Raw genomic sequence first — 17,313 nt, 5'->3', positions numbered from 1 at the left:
TCTTCCTCCCAGAAACAAGGGCCGGAATTTTATGCCCCTTCTGGGAGTGGGCTGCAGGTAGGGGGGTGGGAGGGGGGTCACAAAATCGGGTGGGAGGCAGTGGGTGCCGTTCCTGTCACCTGTCTGCCCCTGCTGCTATTTTTTTTAAGAGATGCAGCACTGAAACAGGCCCTTCGGCCCACCAAGTCTGTGCCAAGCAACAACCACCCATTTATACTAATCCTACATTAATCCCATATTCCCTACCACACCCCCACCATTCTCCTACCACCTACCTATACTAGGGGTAATTTACAGTGGCCAATTTACCTATCAACCTGCAAGTCTTTGGCTGTGGGAGGAAACTGGAGCACCCGGCGGAAACCCACGCAGTCACAGGGAGAACTTGCAAATTCTGCACAGGCAGTACCCAGCACTGAACCCGGGTTGCTGGAGCTGTGAGGCTGCAGTGCTAACCACTGTGCCACCCATTTTACCAGTGGCAGGGGAGATGGAAAACAGCCCGCCTGCCCCAGGCCAATTGAAGCCTTTAAATTGCCAATTAATGTGGCCAATTACGTGGCCGGGCACTTTGCCAGCTGAGGAAGCCACCCAGTAATATCTTGTGGGCTGATGGGGGTGGGGGGGGGGCCATCCTGATCGGGCACTTTGTGTCCCACGGAGGGAACCCTCAGCAGCACAAGTCGCCCCTACTGGACCATCTCCACCTGCCCTCTCGATCGACCCACCACCCCCCCACCCACCTCACCAGGGCCCAGCTGATTGTCCCCAGCAAGGCCCCACACACAGGCCTCCATTCTGGGGTCTGGGCTGATGGGGGTGGGGGGGGGGGGCCATCCTGATCGGGCACTTTGTGTCCCACGGAGGGAACCCCCAGCAGCACAAGTCGCCCCCACTGGACCATCTCCACCTGCCCTCTCGATCGACCCACCACCCCCCCACCCACCTCACCAGGGCCCAGCTGATTGTCCCCAGCAAGGCCCCACACACAGGCCTCCATTCTGGGATCTGCTCCATGTTGCTGGTTCTGGCTGGGTGCAGTCCCAGCAGTGGCCACCGCTCCCAGTGGCGCTGCTAAGACTGAAGAGTTGCTGGTCCTCTGATTGGCTGGCAGCTCTTGGAGGTGGAACTTCCTGCCTCAGAGGGGCGAAAGTCCTGACCGAGGCCAATTAAACACTTTTAAATTGCTGCGTGGCTTCCAGGTCTGGTGGAGGCGGGCCCGCCCGACTTTTCAGCCGGTGGGCAGGGCCTCCATCATAACCAAAATCATGCCCAAGATCTCCAATTTGCAGGATTCCATGAGCTACACCACGACGGATAAACTCATGAAGCTGAAAGACTTTGGGCTGGATTTTGAGGTAGAAATAACAGCGAGGCTGACAGTGCTCACTGTTGGTAAACAGTAAATTGAACAGCAACTTCCAGTGACTTCACATGCACAGCTAAACACGGAAAGCAGGAAGTTGCTGTCCGAGATGCCCTGTTCCTCCAGAAGCTGTGCGATACTGAAATCTCGCTGAGAGACATAGCATTGAAATACATAGAACAGTGTGGTTGCTGTACTTAACCTGTTATATACAAAGTAAACTCACCAGAAAAACAAGTTACGTTTGTCCATTCTAGCCTAAGTACCCTTTTAATGATGAGATAGATCTTAATTACTGCAAAACAAACTCTATGGCAATGAAAAATAACTTTTACATGTCTCATTCCTCATTCCTTCAAATTTTAATTATTGTGGGAGATTTTAAAATATATATTAAAAACATTTCTGTCTCTTATCTCTGTCTTAGTTCTATCTTTTTTCCCCTCTCTTTATTTCACTTTCTGGACCTGATTTGTCACTGAATTCACTATTTTAACTGATACTTCCTGGTTCAGACATAGTTAAGGAGACACACAGTTGCATTTTATGTTCACACAGGTCTCAGATCTCCTGTAGAGGCTGTTGCACTTTTTAGATGAGTGGCTAATAAGAAATTTCATAGAACCATAGAAAAGTTATGGCTCAGAAAGAGGCCATTCAACCCATTGAGTCTGCGCTGGCTGAAAAAACTAGCCACCCAAACTAATACCACCTTCCAGAACCAGATCCGTAGCTGTGCAGGTTACAGCACTTCAGGTGCATGTCCAGGTACCTTTTAGATGAGTTGAGGGTTTCTGTCTCCACCACCAATCCGGGCAGTGTATTCCTGACACCCACCTTCCGGATGAAAAGGTTTCTCCTTATGTCCCCTCTAATCCTTCTACCTTAAATCTGTGCCCCATGGTAATTGACCTCTCTGCTAAGGGAAACAGGTCCTTCCTGTCTACTCTATCTAGGCCCCTCATAATTTTGTATACCTCAATTAAGTCACCCGTCAGCCTCCTCTATTCTGAGGAAAAGAACCCTAGCCTATCATATCTTTCCTCATAGGTACAATTTTCAAGCCCTGGCAACATTTTTTTTATTTGTTTATGGGATATGACATGAGGGCATTGGAGAGAGTACAGAAAAGATTCACGAGAATGGTTCCGGGGTGAGGAATTTCAGTTATGAAGATAGATTAGAGAAGTTAGGACTGTTCTCCTTGGAGAAAAGAAGGCTGAGAGCTAATTTGATAGAAGTATTCAAAATCATGAGGGGTCTGGACAGAGTAGATAGAGAGAAATTGTTACTGCTTGTGAAAGGATCAAGAACGAGAGGGCACAGATTTAAAGTATTTGGTAAGAGAATCAAAAGTGACATGAGGAAAAAAAATTTCACGCAGTAAGTGTTTAAGGTCTGGAATGCACTGCCTGAGAACGTGGTGGAGGCAGGTTCAATTGAAGCATTCAAAAGGGAATTAGACAATTATATGAAAAGGAAGAATGTTCAGGGTTATGAGAAGAAGGCAGGGGAATGGAACTGAGGGAGTTGCTCTTTCAGAGAGCTGGTTGGGACATGATGGGCAGAATGGCCTCTTTCTGCACTGAAATGATTCTGTGATTCAGTGATATGGGCGTTGTTGGTTAGGCCAGCATTTATTGCCCATCCCTAATTGCCCTTGAGAATGTGGTGGTGAGCTGCCTTCTTGAACAGCTGCAATCCATGCAGTCCAAGAACATTCTTGTAAATCTCCTCTGTACTCTGCAGAGCAATTATGTACTTCCTGTAATGTGGTGACCAGAACTGTACGCAATACTCCAGCTGTGGCCTAACCAGCGTTTTATACAGTTCGAGCATTACATCACTGGTTTTGGATTCTATACCTTGGCCAGTAAAGGAAAGCATTCCATATGCTTTCTTCACCACTTTATTTACCCGTTCTGCCACCTTCATGGACCTGTGGACATGCACTCCAAGGTCTCTCACTCCTTTTATCCCCCTCAATATCCTCCCTTTTATGGTGTATTCCCTTGCTTTGTTTGCCGTCCCCAAATTCATTACCTCACAATTCTCCGCATTGAATTCCATTTGTCGCTTTTCTGCCCACTCAACCAAACCATTGATATCATCATGGAGTCTATAGCTATCCTCTGCACTATCAACAACACAGCCAATAGTTTGCGTCATCTGCAAATTTCCCAATCATGCCTCCTACATTTAAGTCCAAATCATTAATATATACCACAAACAGCAAGGGGACCCAACAGTGAGCCATGTGGAACGCCACTGGAAACCACTTTCCATTCACAAAAACATCCCTCGACCATTACCCTGTGTTTCCTGTCACTGAGCCAATTTTGGATCCAACTCACCACATTCCCCTGTATCCCATGGGCTTTTTCTTTTCTGACCAGTCTGCCATGTGGGACCTTGTCAAATGCCTTACTCAAATCCATGTAGACAACATCCACTGCATTACCCTCATCAATCCTCCTTGTTACTGCCTCAAAAAATTCAATTAAGTTGGTAAGACCTTCCCTTAACAAATCCATGCTGACTATCCCTGATTAGTCCGTGTCTTTCTAAGTGACAGTTTACCATTTCCCTCATAATTCTAATAATAAACTCTAAATCAAAAAAATCAAAATCATAATTTGCCCACCACCGAGGTCAGACTTACCGGCCTATAATTTTTTGGTCTATCCCTCGCACCCTTTTAAAACAATGGTACAACGTTTGCAAACCTCCAATCTTCTGGTGCCTTACCTGTATCTATTGAGGATTTGAAAATGATCCTCAGAGCATCTGCTGTTTTCTCCCTGGCTTCCTTTAACAGCCTGGGTTACAATCCATCTGACGTTGGTGATTTATCCACTTTCAAGGATGTCAGACCCTCTAGTACGTCGTCTCTCATTATGCTTATCGTATCTAATATTTCACACTCCTCTTTAACTACAATATCTGCGTCATCCCTCTCCTTTGCGAAGACTGAAACAAAGTACTCATTAAGAACCCTGCCCACATCTTCTGCATCCATGCATACGTAATCTTGTACATCTCTGATAGGCGCACCCAATTCCTTAGTTATCCTGTTGCTCTTAATGTACTGATAAAAGATCTTTGGGTTTTCCTTGATTTTATCTGCCAATATTTTTTCATGTCCTCTCTTTGCTTTCCTCATTTCCTTTTTTACTTACCCCTTTCTTTACTCCTGTAGGCTTTAGCAAGTATTAAGTTTTCTGTGCAAAAGCACTTAGAAAATATATGGGCAAGTTCAAGAATAACCATTGTACTGACTGTAGTATCAGCCTAGTGCTGAAGTAGTGATAATACAATGGGAGCCACCCAATGTGCTTCAGCCTATGGAGGCCTGAGGCCTTCTAGGCTCAGTGCAGCCAAAACCAGCTGGCCTGATCAAATGGCACTGGGAGCTTGCGCACAAAGTTTTTTAAAGTTGTAAAAATTATTCAAATGTGGCTGAAATTCCACTCCCATAGGCATGTGGCGTTGGCACATCCCAGGTGCAGAGACAAGGATTTGTGCTAACTCCAGGTGCTATCGGGCGGCACAGTGGCGCAGTGGTTAGCACCGCAGCCTCACAGCTCCAGGGACCCGGGTTCGATTCCTGGTACTGCCTGTGTGGAGTTTGCAAGTTCTCCCTGTGTCTGCGTGGGTTTTCTCCGGGTGCTCCGGTTTCCTCCCACAAGCCAAAAGACTGGCAGGTTGATAGGTAAATTGGCCATTATAAATTGTCACTAGTATAGGTAGGTGGTAGGGAAATATAGGAACAGGTGGGGATGTTTGGTAGGAATATGGGATTAGTGTAGGATTAGTATAAATGGGTGGCTGATGTTCGGCACAGACTCGGTGGGCCGAAGGGCCTGTTTCAGTGCTGTATCTCTAATCTAATCTAATCTAATCCAGGATTCCTAATAGGACTTCGCTATTGCAAATTAGTGGCCCAAATGTTATTCCCTACATGCCGTAAGCATCCCTATTGTTATATGATCACAAACCCTCTGACTCACTGCCAGCAATGCCAAAATCTACTATTTGTTTAGGAAGGCAAAGGGAAATGACCGACTACATTACGGAAAAGGAGACAAGAACCTCAAGCAAACCTTGAAATTACTGTAAACTGAGTCTAAATTATTTTGAACTATAGCCATTTGCTAATTTAAGAAGTACTTGAACAAAATGCTGCAGTCATTACAGTGCAAATTAGTTATACTTATATAATGAGAAGATCATTATAGATTGTGAAGATTGTGAACTGTGTGTTATTAAACTTACTTAAAAGGTATTGCAAAAGGCTATTGATTTCTTAACATTATTCTGTAAGGAAGCCATTAATCCAATACAGCAGCTGGCTGTAACAGCCACAAAACACTAGCTTCTCAGTGAAAGGATGATGTCATGACCTATTAAAGGCTTTAGAATTATGAAAAGCTATTGCTATAAATTTATTCAATTTCGAGACATTTGGGTTGAGACTTGAGTTGCTCTGAAGCCAAATCGATGACCAGATGTCTGGTTATTAGAACTGAGATGTTGCAGAAACTTTTTATTCTTTAAGATTTCAATAACCATCCAAATGATTAATAGTGTAGTTATAGCATCTGATTTAATCTCTTCTTTCAGATAGGGATGATGTTTACTGTTTTGCATTCAGATTAAACACTACCCATGACAGAAGCAGTCTGTGAGATTATGGATTGAGGCTCCACTTCAGGACTTGAGCACATGACCTAGGCTGACACCTCAGTATTGTAGGACTGCTGCATTGTCAGAGATGCTGTTTTTCAGATGAGATGTTAACCCGAAGTTCCCTCTGCTTGTTCAAGTGAACATAGAATATCCCATGGCACTGTTTAAAAAATAACAGGGACTTCTGACTTCTGGCCAACATTCCTCCCTCACAGAATACCACAAAACAGATTATCTGGCCAGTTACCTCAATTGCTGTTTGTAGGACCTGGCTGAGTGCAATTTGCCAAAGCAACAACAGTTCAAACAGTAATTCATTCACTGCAAAACTCTTTGGGATGTCTTGATGATGTGAAAGGTACTTATTTTAAATATAAGTTCTTTTGTTGCAGCAACCATAAAATGCAAAAGCACTGGAGTCACCTGTGTATGATAATATGACTCGTCTGCATATAATGATATCACCCACAAACCAATTTTGTTGGGTGAAAAATGATTTGTAGGTAACCTGACCAATTATCAATATAAATAGAGGCCCTGAATTTCCACAGGGTTTCAAGTTATTGGTGAGGGCAGAATAGTAAAACTTCTATGGAATTTCAAAGCTAGATCCTATATACCTGAAATAATAAGTTTATAGAAAATATTCCAATTATGTATATATAGATTTGCAAGAGTCAAGTTCCCAGCCTTGTAGAATGATCAGTCAGTGTGACAAAATCCACTTGATAACAATTACACAAAATTGGGGGTTTCTCTTTTCAGAATAATTATGGGCATTTTCAGAATAATTATGGGCACAAATAAGTGGCCACCGCCAGGGCTACCATTCCCATTAGGAAAGGCTGCCCCACTCGCAACAGCTGTCGGCCCAGTCAGAGGACCAGCAACCTCAGCAGCGCCACAACTAGTAGTGGCCAGTGCTGAGACTACACCTGCAGGATGAGGGCACATCGATGGCCGTGCACCCTCAAAGAGTGGTAAGTGGGGTCTGGAGATGCTGGTGCCAAGCAGGCAGGCCCAGGGGATTGGGTGTGGGCAGGGGTGGCCATTACCGGGGCCAAGCTGGGGGCCCCACTGTGGGTCATGGAGTGCCCAAAAAGGAGGGCCACTCCTCTGGAACCTGCTGGAAGGTCGCCATGTTTCACTGGATGGTCTTCCCACACAGCAGAGGGCCCCCCGACACTGGCAAAATACCTGCAGAGGTGGGAGGAGGCCCTTAATTGGCTACTTAAGTGGCTCAATTTGGCTCCTAGTGGGTGGCACGTCTACCAGCTTTCCCGCTGCTGGCAAAATGGCATTCCGGTGGGAAGACATTGGGCATGTTCTCCACCACCCCCCCCCCCCCAACTTACCTACACCTTTCTGTGCCATTTTGCCAGCCTTCCCACCTCCCAGCCCGTTGCCAAGGGGCTGGTAAAATTCTGGCCACTAAATCATGAGCAAGGAAGAAATGAAGCACTGTACTTCACTTTTATATTGGCTTAAATATGAATCAATATAAAGCTGCAGCAACTATGGAGATACGCATGGAGTCATTTTGTCAAAATGATTAACCTTTCAGATTTAAGTTACTAAAATCTATTCATAATTGTCATTTTTTACTATAGGTTTGCCAGGTCTGCCAGGACCAAAAGGAAACAAAGGAGAAGCCGGGATAAAAGGAAGTATTGGACCTGTTGGATTAAGGGGTGACACAGGTGATCCAGGACCCGCAGGAAAATCTGGTGCACGAGGTTTGAATGGACCTCCTGGTGCTCGTGGAGAAAAAGGTTCAAAGGGTCCAGTAGGGGGACCTGGTTCTAAAGGAAATAAAGGTAATTTAGGGAGGTATGGTTTGCGAGGAGAAGTTGGCACTAAGGGCGACAAAGGACCACAAGGAAAGCCAGGACCACCTGGGCCCAAAGGACAATCAGGAATTAAAGGAGATCCTGGAATTCCAGGCCCACAGGGACCTAAGGGAGAAATGGGGAAAACGGGCCCCCCAGGATCTCAAGGACCACCAGGCCCATGAACCAAAGCACTTTTTTTTTACCTGTTTAAATTTTTATTATGTAATTATTTCTCGTGGTATCACAAGGAAAATCTGCCATATTTCATTTTTAATCAGAAGTGATTTGTGTTTAACTTTCTGAGGAAATCGTGAAATAGTTTCATTCAAACTGATATAGTCACCATCATTGTCAGGTGATACCCTGATCACATGCAATTAGTTACCACCAAGTTTAAATAATCATTGATGAAATGTGGCATGCATAGTAACTGCTATGACAGTGCTCAAATGTAATATCTGTTGACTAGTAAAAGGCTAATTGTTCCTGCAGTTTGACCCATCAAGTTCACAACCAAATGTCTCAGCATCCCAATGTTCTGTTTTAACAGTCTTCTAATTTTTCAAAAATGAGATATGATGTGAAGAAAGGGCACTTGGGTGAGGTATCCGAGGGTTGTGAGATCCATAGAGCTGCACCCCACTGTGTGTCACTGCCTTCAGGAGAAGAGGACATAAAACAGGTGCAACAATACCAATTTCAAGGATTGGCGTCTTGCATACAGAGGCGCCTGAAAGACATTCGACTGGATATTGGGTTTTGCGACTTTTCAGGCATCCCTAAAACAGGCAACCTAAAACAGATATAATGTAAGTGAGGGGCTTCATGCCTGTTTCAGCCCCCTTCTGCTGAATTCAGTATCACAGAGTGGTACAAGAGCTGAGCCTGCTTCACTCTGGATCAGTGGTCACTGGTTGACTGACACCAAAAAGTAAGCTGCCTCTGTGCTAGAAACTATTACCAATGAATTTATATCCCATTTTTGTCAATATGACAATATGATCAAGATCACATCATTTAAAGATCATTCATTATTCACTGGTTTATTCAACTCTAAACACTGACTAAAGTGCAAGATTTTAAACTTTGAGGTAAAGCCATAAACAACTTGATTTTTTGCCAAAAGGCCATAACAATTTAAACATTTGTTTATTTTACTTTCAGCTACTTTTGAACCTATTAATTTTCTTACTTACAAAGTGTTTGCAAATTCCTTAAAATTAGCTTTTCTACACTTTTTTGGGTGAATGGCTTGCTCTGAAGTTTCTGCTGAAAAAAAAAGCCCAACCATTAATTATAAAATTTATAGGAAAATTAAAGAGTCAAAGCTTTGTGAATATACGCCAAAGTTCACGAAACTTGCTGGTGTTCTTCACAGCTTTGATACCTATGCTGCTGAGTGGTCTGTCTATCTAAAACAACTCTGGTTGGGCAGGACTCACCATATATATAAAGTGTTATTTTCTCCATGGATGTACTCTTATTAGTACACCAACTGAATAAGCTGCGCAGATTGGAGTACAGGCCTCCACTATACCTCAACCTGGTGACAACAGGGCTGTGAGAAGTAAAACTGTTTACTGCCTGATATCAAGCTATACTTATATAAATATATTATGTTTCTATTGAGAAATCAAACATTTTCTGCGACTGTAGCCCTCTGTGTGTTTCTGTAATTAATACTGATGGAAGTCATGTTGCTATTTGTTATAGCAAAATGAAGTTAAAATTTCACAGGATTTTGACTTTGGTAACAGCCAGGATTTGCCCAGGAGTGTAAAAATCCAACTCCCAGACCTCAAGCAAGAAAAGAAAATATAAATCAGAGATGAATATATTATGATGTCTTCATGTACAGAGCAATCATAAAGGCCCTAAAACTGACATCATACCAGCTTATTAGGAAAAAAGGTTTTGCATTAACTTAAAAGACTTGATGCATTCAGAATAGATATCAACATTTGTTTCCTTATTTGTTGAAATTTCCAGATATTCAAGCAGAAACGTAAGAAAGTGATACCTAAGAAATCTCTCATAGTTAATCTTCACATTTATAACATTTCAAGTGATAGTAAGGACCAAAGAACAAGTGAAACATTATTAATTTGCATACATTCATTAAATTCTCATTTTCTTTTGAAACATAAAAAGATAATAACTGTGATGGACCTTTTTACAAATATGCAATATGATGAGAATTACATTTTAATTAACTTCTGTCCAGTTTAGTGTTGTAACTATAAGGTATATGTGAAATTGCAGGCTGAGAAATAGTCATCTTTCACCACAAAGGTACATTTTATGTCAAATGTAATATACATTATTGGTTGCTAGTGTGTCAGTTAATTAGCTGATTAATTTCTTTTTTGCATTATAATGCTCTTAACATATCGTATCCTGTATTCAAATGAACTCTACCAAAACCGCGCATGTTCATATTTAAGGATTTTTATCCAGGGCAGGTACTTAGTATTTTTTGCTCCTTTCAGTAAAATCTATGATACATAAAGCAATTTTAAGGTTTAAACTATTTTTAATATCTGAATATTACAATCTGAAATATTTTTAACAAAATGGAGTATTGTTTTATTATAAATGAGGAAAATGAACTGGTTTCCTGATTTTTTTTGTTACTTATGTTAAAACTGCAGCTGGTTTGCATGCTATTATAAATGTCATCCAACCTATGTAAGCATTGTAACTTTGAAATATAACCAGGCATCTGAGGTCCTGGCTTAATAAATTTAGAACACAATTCTATACAACTGTCAAATATTTCATCAATCTAGAAGATAATGGCCTGAATTTTATCCACGTGTTGCGCTCTGCGGCGGCGCACTTTGAGCTCGGTGGTGTGCCTGCATTCAGCGGCCGCCGCCGAGCCCCTGCGATATTATGCGCGGGGCTCATTAGTATCACTGCGACGTGCCACCGCCCCCCCCCCCCCCCCCCCCCGAATATTACGTGGGGAGAGGCGGGACATTCGGCGCAGTGAGGAAACTTTTGACAGCTGTGCAGCAGGTGCTGGGGCCCTATTTAAAGCACCCCAGCACCTGCTTCCTGATAGCCGTCAAAGAAAGACCTCACTGTTGAAGAGTGGGGCTGCTGTCAGTCTGGCAGCAAAGCAGAAAGTGCTGGAGAAACTCAGCAGGTCAGGCAGAATCTGTGGAGAGAGAGGCAGAGTTAACTTTCTGGTCTGTGACCAAGTTCACAGACTTGAAAGTGCCCTGCCTTTCTCTCCACGGGTGCTGCTGGACCTGCTGAGCACTTTCTGCTTTGCTGTCACATACTTACCCTGCTGTGTCCCAGTGTCCTGTGAAGTTGTGATCTTCTTCCACTCAAGTGTTACATTGCTTCTTGTAGGTGTGCTGCACCTGGATGAATAATCTTAATTTTGCACATTCCAGGACGTGAAACTTATATGTAACATGAAAGGTAAATGCACAACAGAAATAAAACCATAATTGAAGAATATTTACATACTATGGGCTTCTAATCATCTGACTGTGAAAAGCTGCAGACTAATATGCATTTGGAATCTGTATTCATTTCTCTGCTATCTGTTATGTGAAAATACATGTAACCGCATTTAAATCTTTGTTAAAAAAAATAGGAAAATATGTTCATATGCTAGCTACAATGCCAACTAGAAATATTACACCAATGACTATGATCAGCTGCTGCAGAAGCAAAGTATTTGTGAATATGTGTCGATGTGTAATAGTAGAAAAACCATGAGAACAGCACAGATTTCTTCACTGGTCCTGTACTGGTTTTCAAACATGTGCAAGACCTTGCAGCCAGAAGTCAGAGCAGTTACACAGTGGAGTCACCTTTGCATCTAAAGGACCACAACAGAAGTCGAGGATGTCAGAGGGATACTCGAGGGTGGCCCCACAGTTCGCTTCAAAAAGAGTGCGGAGAGCGGGGAGAGGCTTCAGTGCAAAAAGATAGGGTCTTCTGATTTGGTCATTGCTCAGGCACAGGAGAGTGTGGCTGCAGCTGAGGCAGGTAAGGGGACCCAGAGGGTAGGAGTGCAGGAGCCTTAGCCTTTGCGATTGTTCAACAGGTTTGAGGTTCTTTCAGCTTGTTTGGATGAGAGTGGGGGCTGTAGGGTGGATGAGCAACCTGACCATGGCACCATGGTACAGGAAGCCATTCAAGTGGAGGGACAAAAAAAGGAATGTATTTTTATTTTTTTATTTAGAGATGCAGCACTTAAACAGGCCCTTCGGCCCACCGAGTCTGTGCCGACCATTAACCATCCATTTATACTAATCCTACACTAATCCCATATTCCTATCACATCCTCATCTGTCCCTATATTCTCCTACCACCTGCCTATACTAGGGGAAATTTATAGTGGCCAATTTACCTATCAACCTGCAAGTCTTTTGGCTGTGGGAGGAAACCGGAGCACCCGGAGGAAACCCACGCAGACACAGGGAGAACTTGCAAACTCCACACAGGCAGTACCCAGAATTGAACCCGGGTCGCTGGAGCTGTGAGGCTGTGGTGCTAACCACTGTGCCACCCTCTTTTTTTTAGAGATGCAGCACTGAAACAGGCCCTTCGGCTCACCGAGTCTGTGCCGACCAACAACCACCCATTTATACTAACCCTGCAGTAATCCCATATCATCTACCTACACTAGGGGCAATTTACAATGGCCAATTTACCTATCAGCCTGCAAGTCTTTGGCTGTGGGAGGCAACCAGAGCTCCTGGCGAAAACCCACGCGGTCACAGGGAGAACTTGCAAACTCCGCACAGGCAGTACCCAGAATCGAACCTGGGTTCTTGGAACTGTGAGACTGCAGTGCTAACCACTGCGCCACTGTGGTAGTAGGGGACAGTATAGTTAGGGAGATTGACACTGTTCCCTGCAGCAAACAGCGAGAGTCCAGACGGCTGTGTTGCCTGCCCGGTGTCAGGGTTTGGGCTGGAGAGGAACTTACAGTGGGAGGGGGATGATCCAGTCATCGTGGTCATGTAGGTACCAATGACAAATGCAGGACAAGGAAAGAGGTTCTGCATAGTCAGTATGAGGAATTAGGCACTAAATTAAGAAGCAGAACCTCAAAGGTAATAATCTCTATTATTACCTGAGCAATGTGCAAATTGGCATACGGCAAATAAGATTAGAGAAGTGAATGCATAGCTCAAAGACTGGTGTGGTAGAAGTGGGTTCTGGTTCGTGGGACACTGGCACCCGTACTGGAGAAAATGGGGCTGTACCATTGGGATGGTCTACACCTGAACCATGCTGGGTCTGATGTTCCTGTGAGCCACATAATTAGGGAAGTAGAGATGGTTTTAAACTAAATAATGGGCGCAAAGCATCAAATTTGGGAAGGTGTGGTAAATCAAAGAGTACAGACAAGCAAGAGAGAAAGGTATTAATATGGGAAATCATAAACAGACCGTGATAGGAAGGGATAGAGAGTACAAATCCAAGAGTAAGTCAGCAGTCAAGGCTAGACGTTACAAAAATAATAAAAGGACAAAATGAAAGGTTCTCTATCTGAATGCACGTAGCATTTGAAACAAAACAGATGAACTGAGACTGCAAAGAGAAATAAATAAGTACAATCTGATAGCCATTACAGAGACATGGCTGCAGGATGACATGCATTGGGACCTGAATATTGAAAGGTACATGGCATTTAGGGAGGACAGGAAGCTAGGAAAAGGTGGAGGGGTGGCTCTGTTAATTAACGATGGTATTCGCATAATAGAGAGGGTTGACCTAAGTTCAGGAAACCAGGATGTAGAAGCAGTTTGGTTAGAGATGAGAAATCATAAAGGCAAGAAGTCACTTGTGGGAGTGGTGTACAGGCCACCTAATTTTAACCACACTGTAGGTTGGGGTATAAAGGAAGAAATAATGGCAGCTTGTCAGAAAGGAATAGTGATAATCATGGGGGATTTTAACCTACATATAGACTAGAAAAATCAGATGGGCAGAGGTAGCCTAGATGAGGAGTACATAGAATGTTTTTGGGATAATTTCTTGGAACATACATTCTGGAGCCAACCAGAGAGCAGGCTATACTAAACCTGGTATTGTGCAACAAGATAGGATTAATTAATGACCTCATAATTAAGGCACCCCTAGGCAGTAGCAATCATAATATGATTGAATTTTACATTCAGTTTGAGGGAGAGAAGAGTGGATCCGAGACCGGTATTTTAAACTTAAATAGGGGCAATTATCAGGGCATGAAAGCAGAGCTAGCTAAAGTGAACTGGCAAATTAGGTTAAGGGACAGGTCAATAGAGATGCAGTGGCAGACATTTAAGGGGATATTTCAGAATACACAGAATAGATACATTTCAATGAAAAAGAAAAATTCCAAGGGGGGAACCTGCCATCCGTGGTTAACTAAAACAATTAAAGATAGTATCAAACTGAAAGAAAAAGCCTACAATTGCACAAAGATGTTAGGCAGGTCAGAAGATTGGACAGAATATAAAAAACAGCAAAGATTGAAAGATTGATAAGGAAGGTAAAATTAGGGTACAAGAGAAAGCTAGCTAGAGATATAAAGACAGATAGTAAGAGTTTCTATCGATATTTTAAAAAGAAAAAAGAGTTTACAAAGTAAATATTGGTCCTATAGAAAGTGAGTCTGGGGAATTAATAATGGATAAAAAGGAGATGGCAGATGAATTGAACAGGTATTTTGTATTAGTCTTCACTATGGAGGATACAAGTAACATCCCAGCATTAGCTGTAAGTCAGGGAATGAAAGGGAAGGACGAGCTCAAGAAAATGACAATCACCAGGGAAGTGGTGCTGAACAAATTGTTGGAGCTGCGGGCTGACAAGTCCACGGGTCCTGATGGACTTCATCCTAGGGTCTTAAAAGAAGTGGTGAGTGAGATAGTTGATGTGTTTGTTTTAATTTTCCAAAATTCCCTAGATTTGGGGAAGGTTTCGCTGGATTGGAAAATAGTGAATGTAACTCCTTTATTCAAAAAGGGAGGGAGACAGAAAGCAGGAAACTACAGGCCAGTTAGCTTAATATCTGTCTTCAGAAAAATGTTAGAAGCTATTATTAAAGACATTATAGCACAGCACTTAGAAAAATTGAAGGTAATCAGGCAGAGTCAACATGGTTTTGTGAAAGGGAAATCATGTTTAACCAATTTATTGGAGTTCTTTGAGGGAGTTACATGTGCTGTGGATGAAGGAGAACCAGTGGATGTATTGTACTTAGATTTCCAGAAGGCATTTGATAAGGTGCCGCATCAAAGGTTATTGCAAAAAATAAAAGCTGATGGTATAGGGGGTATCATATTGGCATGGATAGAAGATTGGCTAGCTAACAGGAAACCGAGAGTAGGCATAAATGGGTCATTTTCTGGTAGGCAAGATGAAATGAGTGGTGTGCCACAGAGATCTGTGCTGGGGCCTCAACTTTTTACAATTTATATAAATGACTTAGATGAAGGGACCGAAGGTGGTTGCTAAATTTGCTGATGACACAAAGATTGGTAGGAAAGTAAGTTGTGAAGAGGACATAAGGAGGCTAAAAAGGGAGCTAGATAGCTTAAGTGAGTGGGCGACCATCTGGCAGTTGGAGTATAATGTGGGAAAATGCGAAGTTGTCCATTTTGGCAGGAAGAATAACAAAGAAACATATTATCTAAATGCTGAGAGATTGCGGAACTCTGAGATGCAGAGTGATCTGGCTGTCCTAGTGCATGAATCGCAAAAGGTTAGTATGCAGGTACAGCTTGTAATTAGGAAAGCTAAAAGAATGTTATCGTTTATTGCAGAGATAATGCTTCAGCTATACAGGGCATTAGTGAGACCACATCTGGAGTACTATGTACAGTACTGGTCTCCTAATTTAATGAAGGATGTAAATGCGTTGAAAGTAGTTCAGAGAAGGTTTACTAGACTGATTCCTAGAATGGGTGGGCTATCTTGTGAGGAAAAATTGGACAGGCTAGGCTTGTATCTGCTGGAATTAGGAGGCTACTTGATTGAAACATATAAAATCCTGAGGGGTCTTGACAGGGTGGATGTGGAAAGGATGTTTCCCCTTGTGGGAGAATCTAGAACCAGGGGTCACTGTTTAAAAGTAAGGGGTTGCCCATTTAAGACAGAGATGAGGAGAAATGTATTCTCTCAGAGAGTCATGAGCCATCGAAACATAGAAAATAGGAGCAGGAGTAGGCCATTCGGCCCTTCGAGCCTGCTCCGCCATTCATTGTGATCATGGCTGATCATCCAACTCAGTAACCTGTTCCCGCTTTCTCCCCATACCCTTTGATCCCTTTAGACCCGAGAGCTATATCTAACTCCTTCTTGAAAACATACAATGTTTTGGCCTCAACTGCTTTCTGTGGTAGCGAATTCCACAGGCTCACCACTCTCTGGGTGAAGAAATTTCTCCTCATCTCAGTCCTGAAAGGTTTACCCCGTATCCTTAGACTATGACCCCTGGTTCTGGACTCCCCCACCATCGGGAACATCCTTCCTGCATCTACCCTGTCAAGTCTTGTTAGAACTTTATAGGTTTCTATGAGATCCCCCCTCACTCTTCTGAATGCCAGCAAATATAATCCTAACTGACTCAATTCCTCCTCATACGTCACTCCTGCCATCCAGGAATCAGTCTGGTAAACCTTTGCTGCACTCCCTCTATAGTAAGAACATCCTTCCTCAGATCGGGAGATTAAAACTGCACACAATTTTCCAGGTGTGGCCTCACCAAGGCCCTGTATAATTGCAGCAAGATATCCCTGCTCCTGTACTCGAATCCTCTCGCTATGAAGACCAACATACCATTTGCCTTTTATACCGCCTGTTGCACCTGCATGTTTACCTTCAACGACTGGTGTACGAGAACACCCAGGTCTCGTTGCATATTCCCCTCTCTCAGTTTATTGCTGTTCAGGTAATAATCTGCCTTCCTGTTTTTGCTACCAAAGTGGATAACCTCACATTTATCCACATTATACTGCATCTGCCATGCATTAGCCCACTCACTCAACTTGTCCAAATCACCCTGAAGCCTCGTCTTTAGAACTCTCTTCCTCAAAAGGAGGTGGAAGCAGAGTCTGAATATGTTTAAGACAGAGGTATACAGATTCTTGATAAACAAAGGGGTGAAAGGTTATTGGGGGTAGGTGCTAATGTGGAGTAATCAGTTCAGCCATGAACTTATTGAATGGCGTAGCATGGTCGAGGAGCCGTGTGGCCTACTCCTGCTCCTAATTCTTATGTTCATATGTTCAGCGAAGCCTCCCTGGTCACTCTCCTCTGGGCTGTGCGGACAAGGCGGGAGGTCCTTTTTACCAGTGATGGTAAGAAGAGGCCCTCCCGCCTGAACAAGGCAGCCTGGCTGGAGATGGCAGAGGGTTTGAGTAGCCATGGGGCCATCCAGCGTCAACGGGTCCAATGCCGGAAGAG

The 17,313-nt window shown here is 43.3% G+C and overlaps 1 protein-coding gene across 3 annotated transcripts in view; it reads left to right on the top strand.

The window, feature by feature from the left end:
• scara3 (scavenger receptor class A, member 3) overlaps positions 1-10,608 on the top strand; it is a 53,999-nt gene extending 43,391 nt beyond the window's left edge. For all 3 annotated transcript variants that reach the window (XM_068018583.1, XM_068018589.1, XM_068018574.1), the window contains one exon: positions 7,666-10,608. In XM_068018583.1, coding sequence (XP_067874684.1) covers positions 7,666-8,069 — 404 coding nt within the window. In that variant the 3' untranslated portion in view covers positions 8,070-10,608. The remainder of the gene's footprint in view (positions 1-7,665) is intronic.
• The last annotated feature ends 6,705 nt before the right edge of the window (positions 10,609-17,313 follow it).

The sequence above is a fragment of the Heterodontus francisci genome, chromosome 3 (genome assembly GCF_036365525.1).
Source record: "Heterodontus francisci isolate sHetFra1 chromosome 3, sHetFra1.hap1, whole genome shotgun sequence".
Classification (NCBI taxonomy): Eukaryota; Metazoa; Chordata; class Chondrichthyes; order Heterodontiformes; family Heterodontidae; genus Heterodontus; species Heterodontus francisci.
Note: the sequence above shows the minus strand (reverse complement) of the source record. Positions and strands in the feature narration are given on the sequence as shown.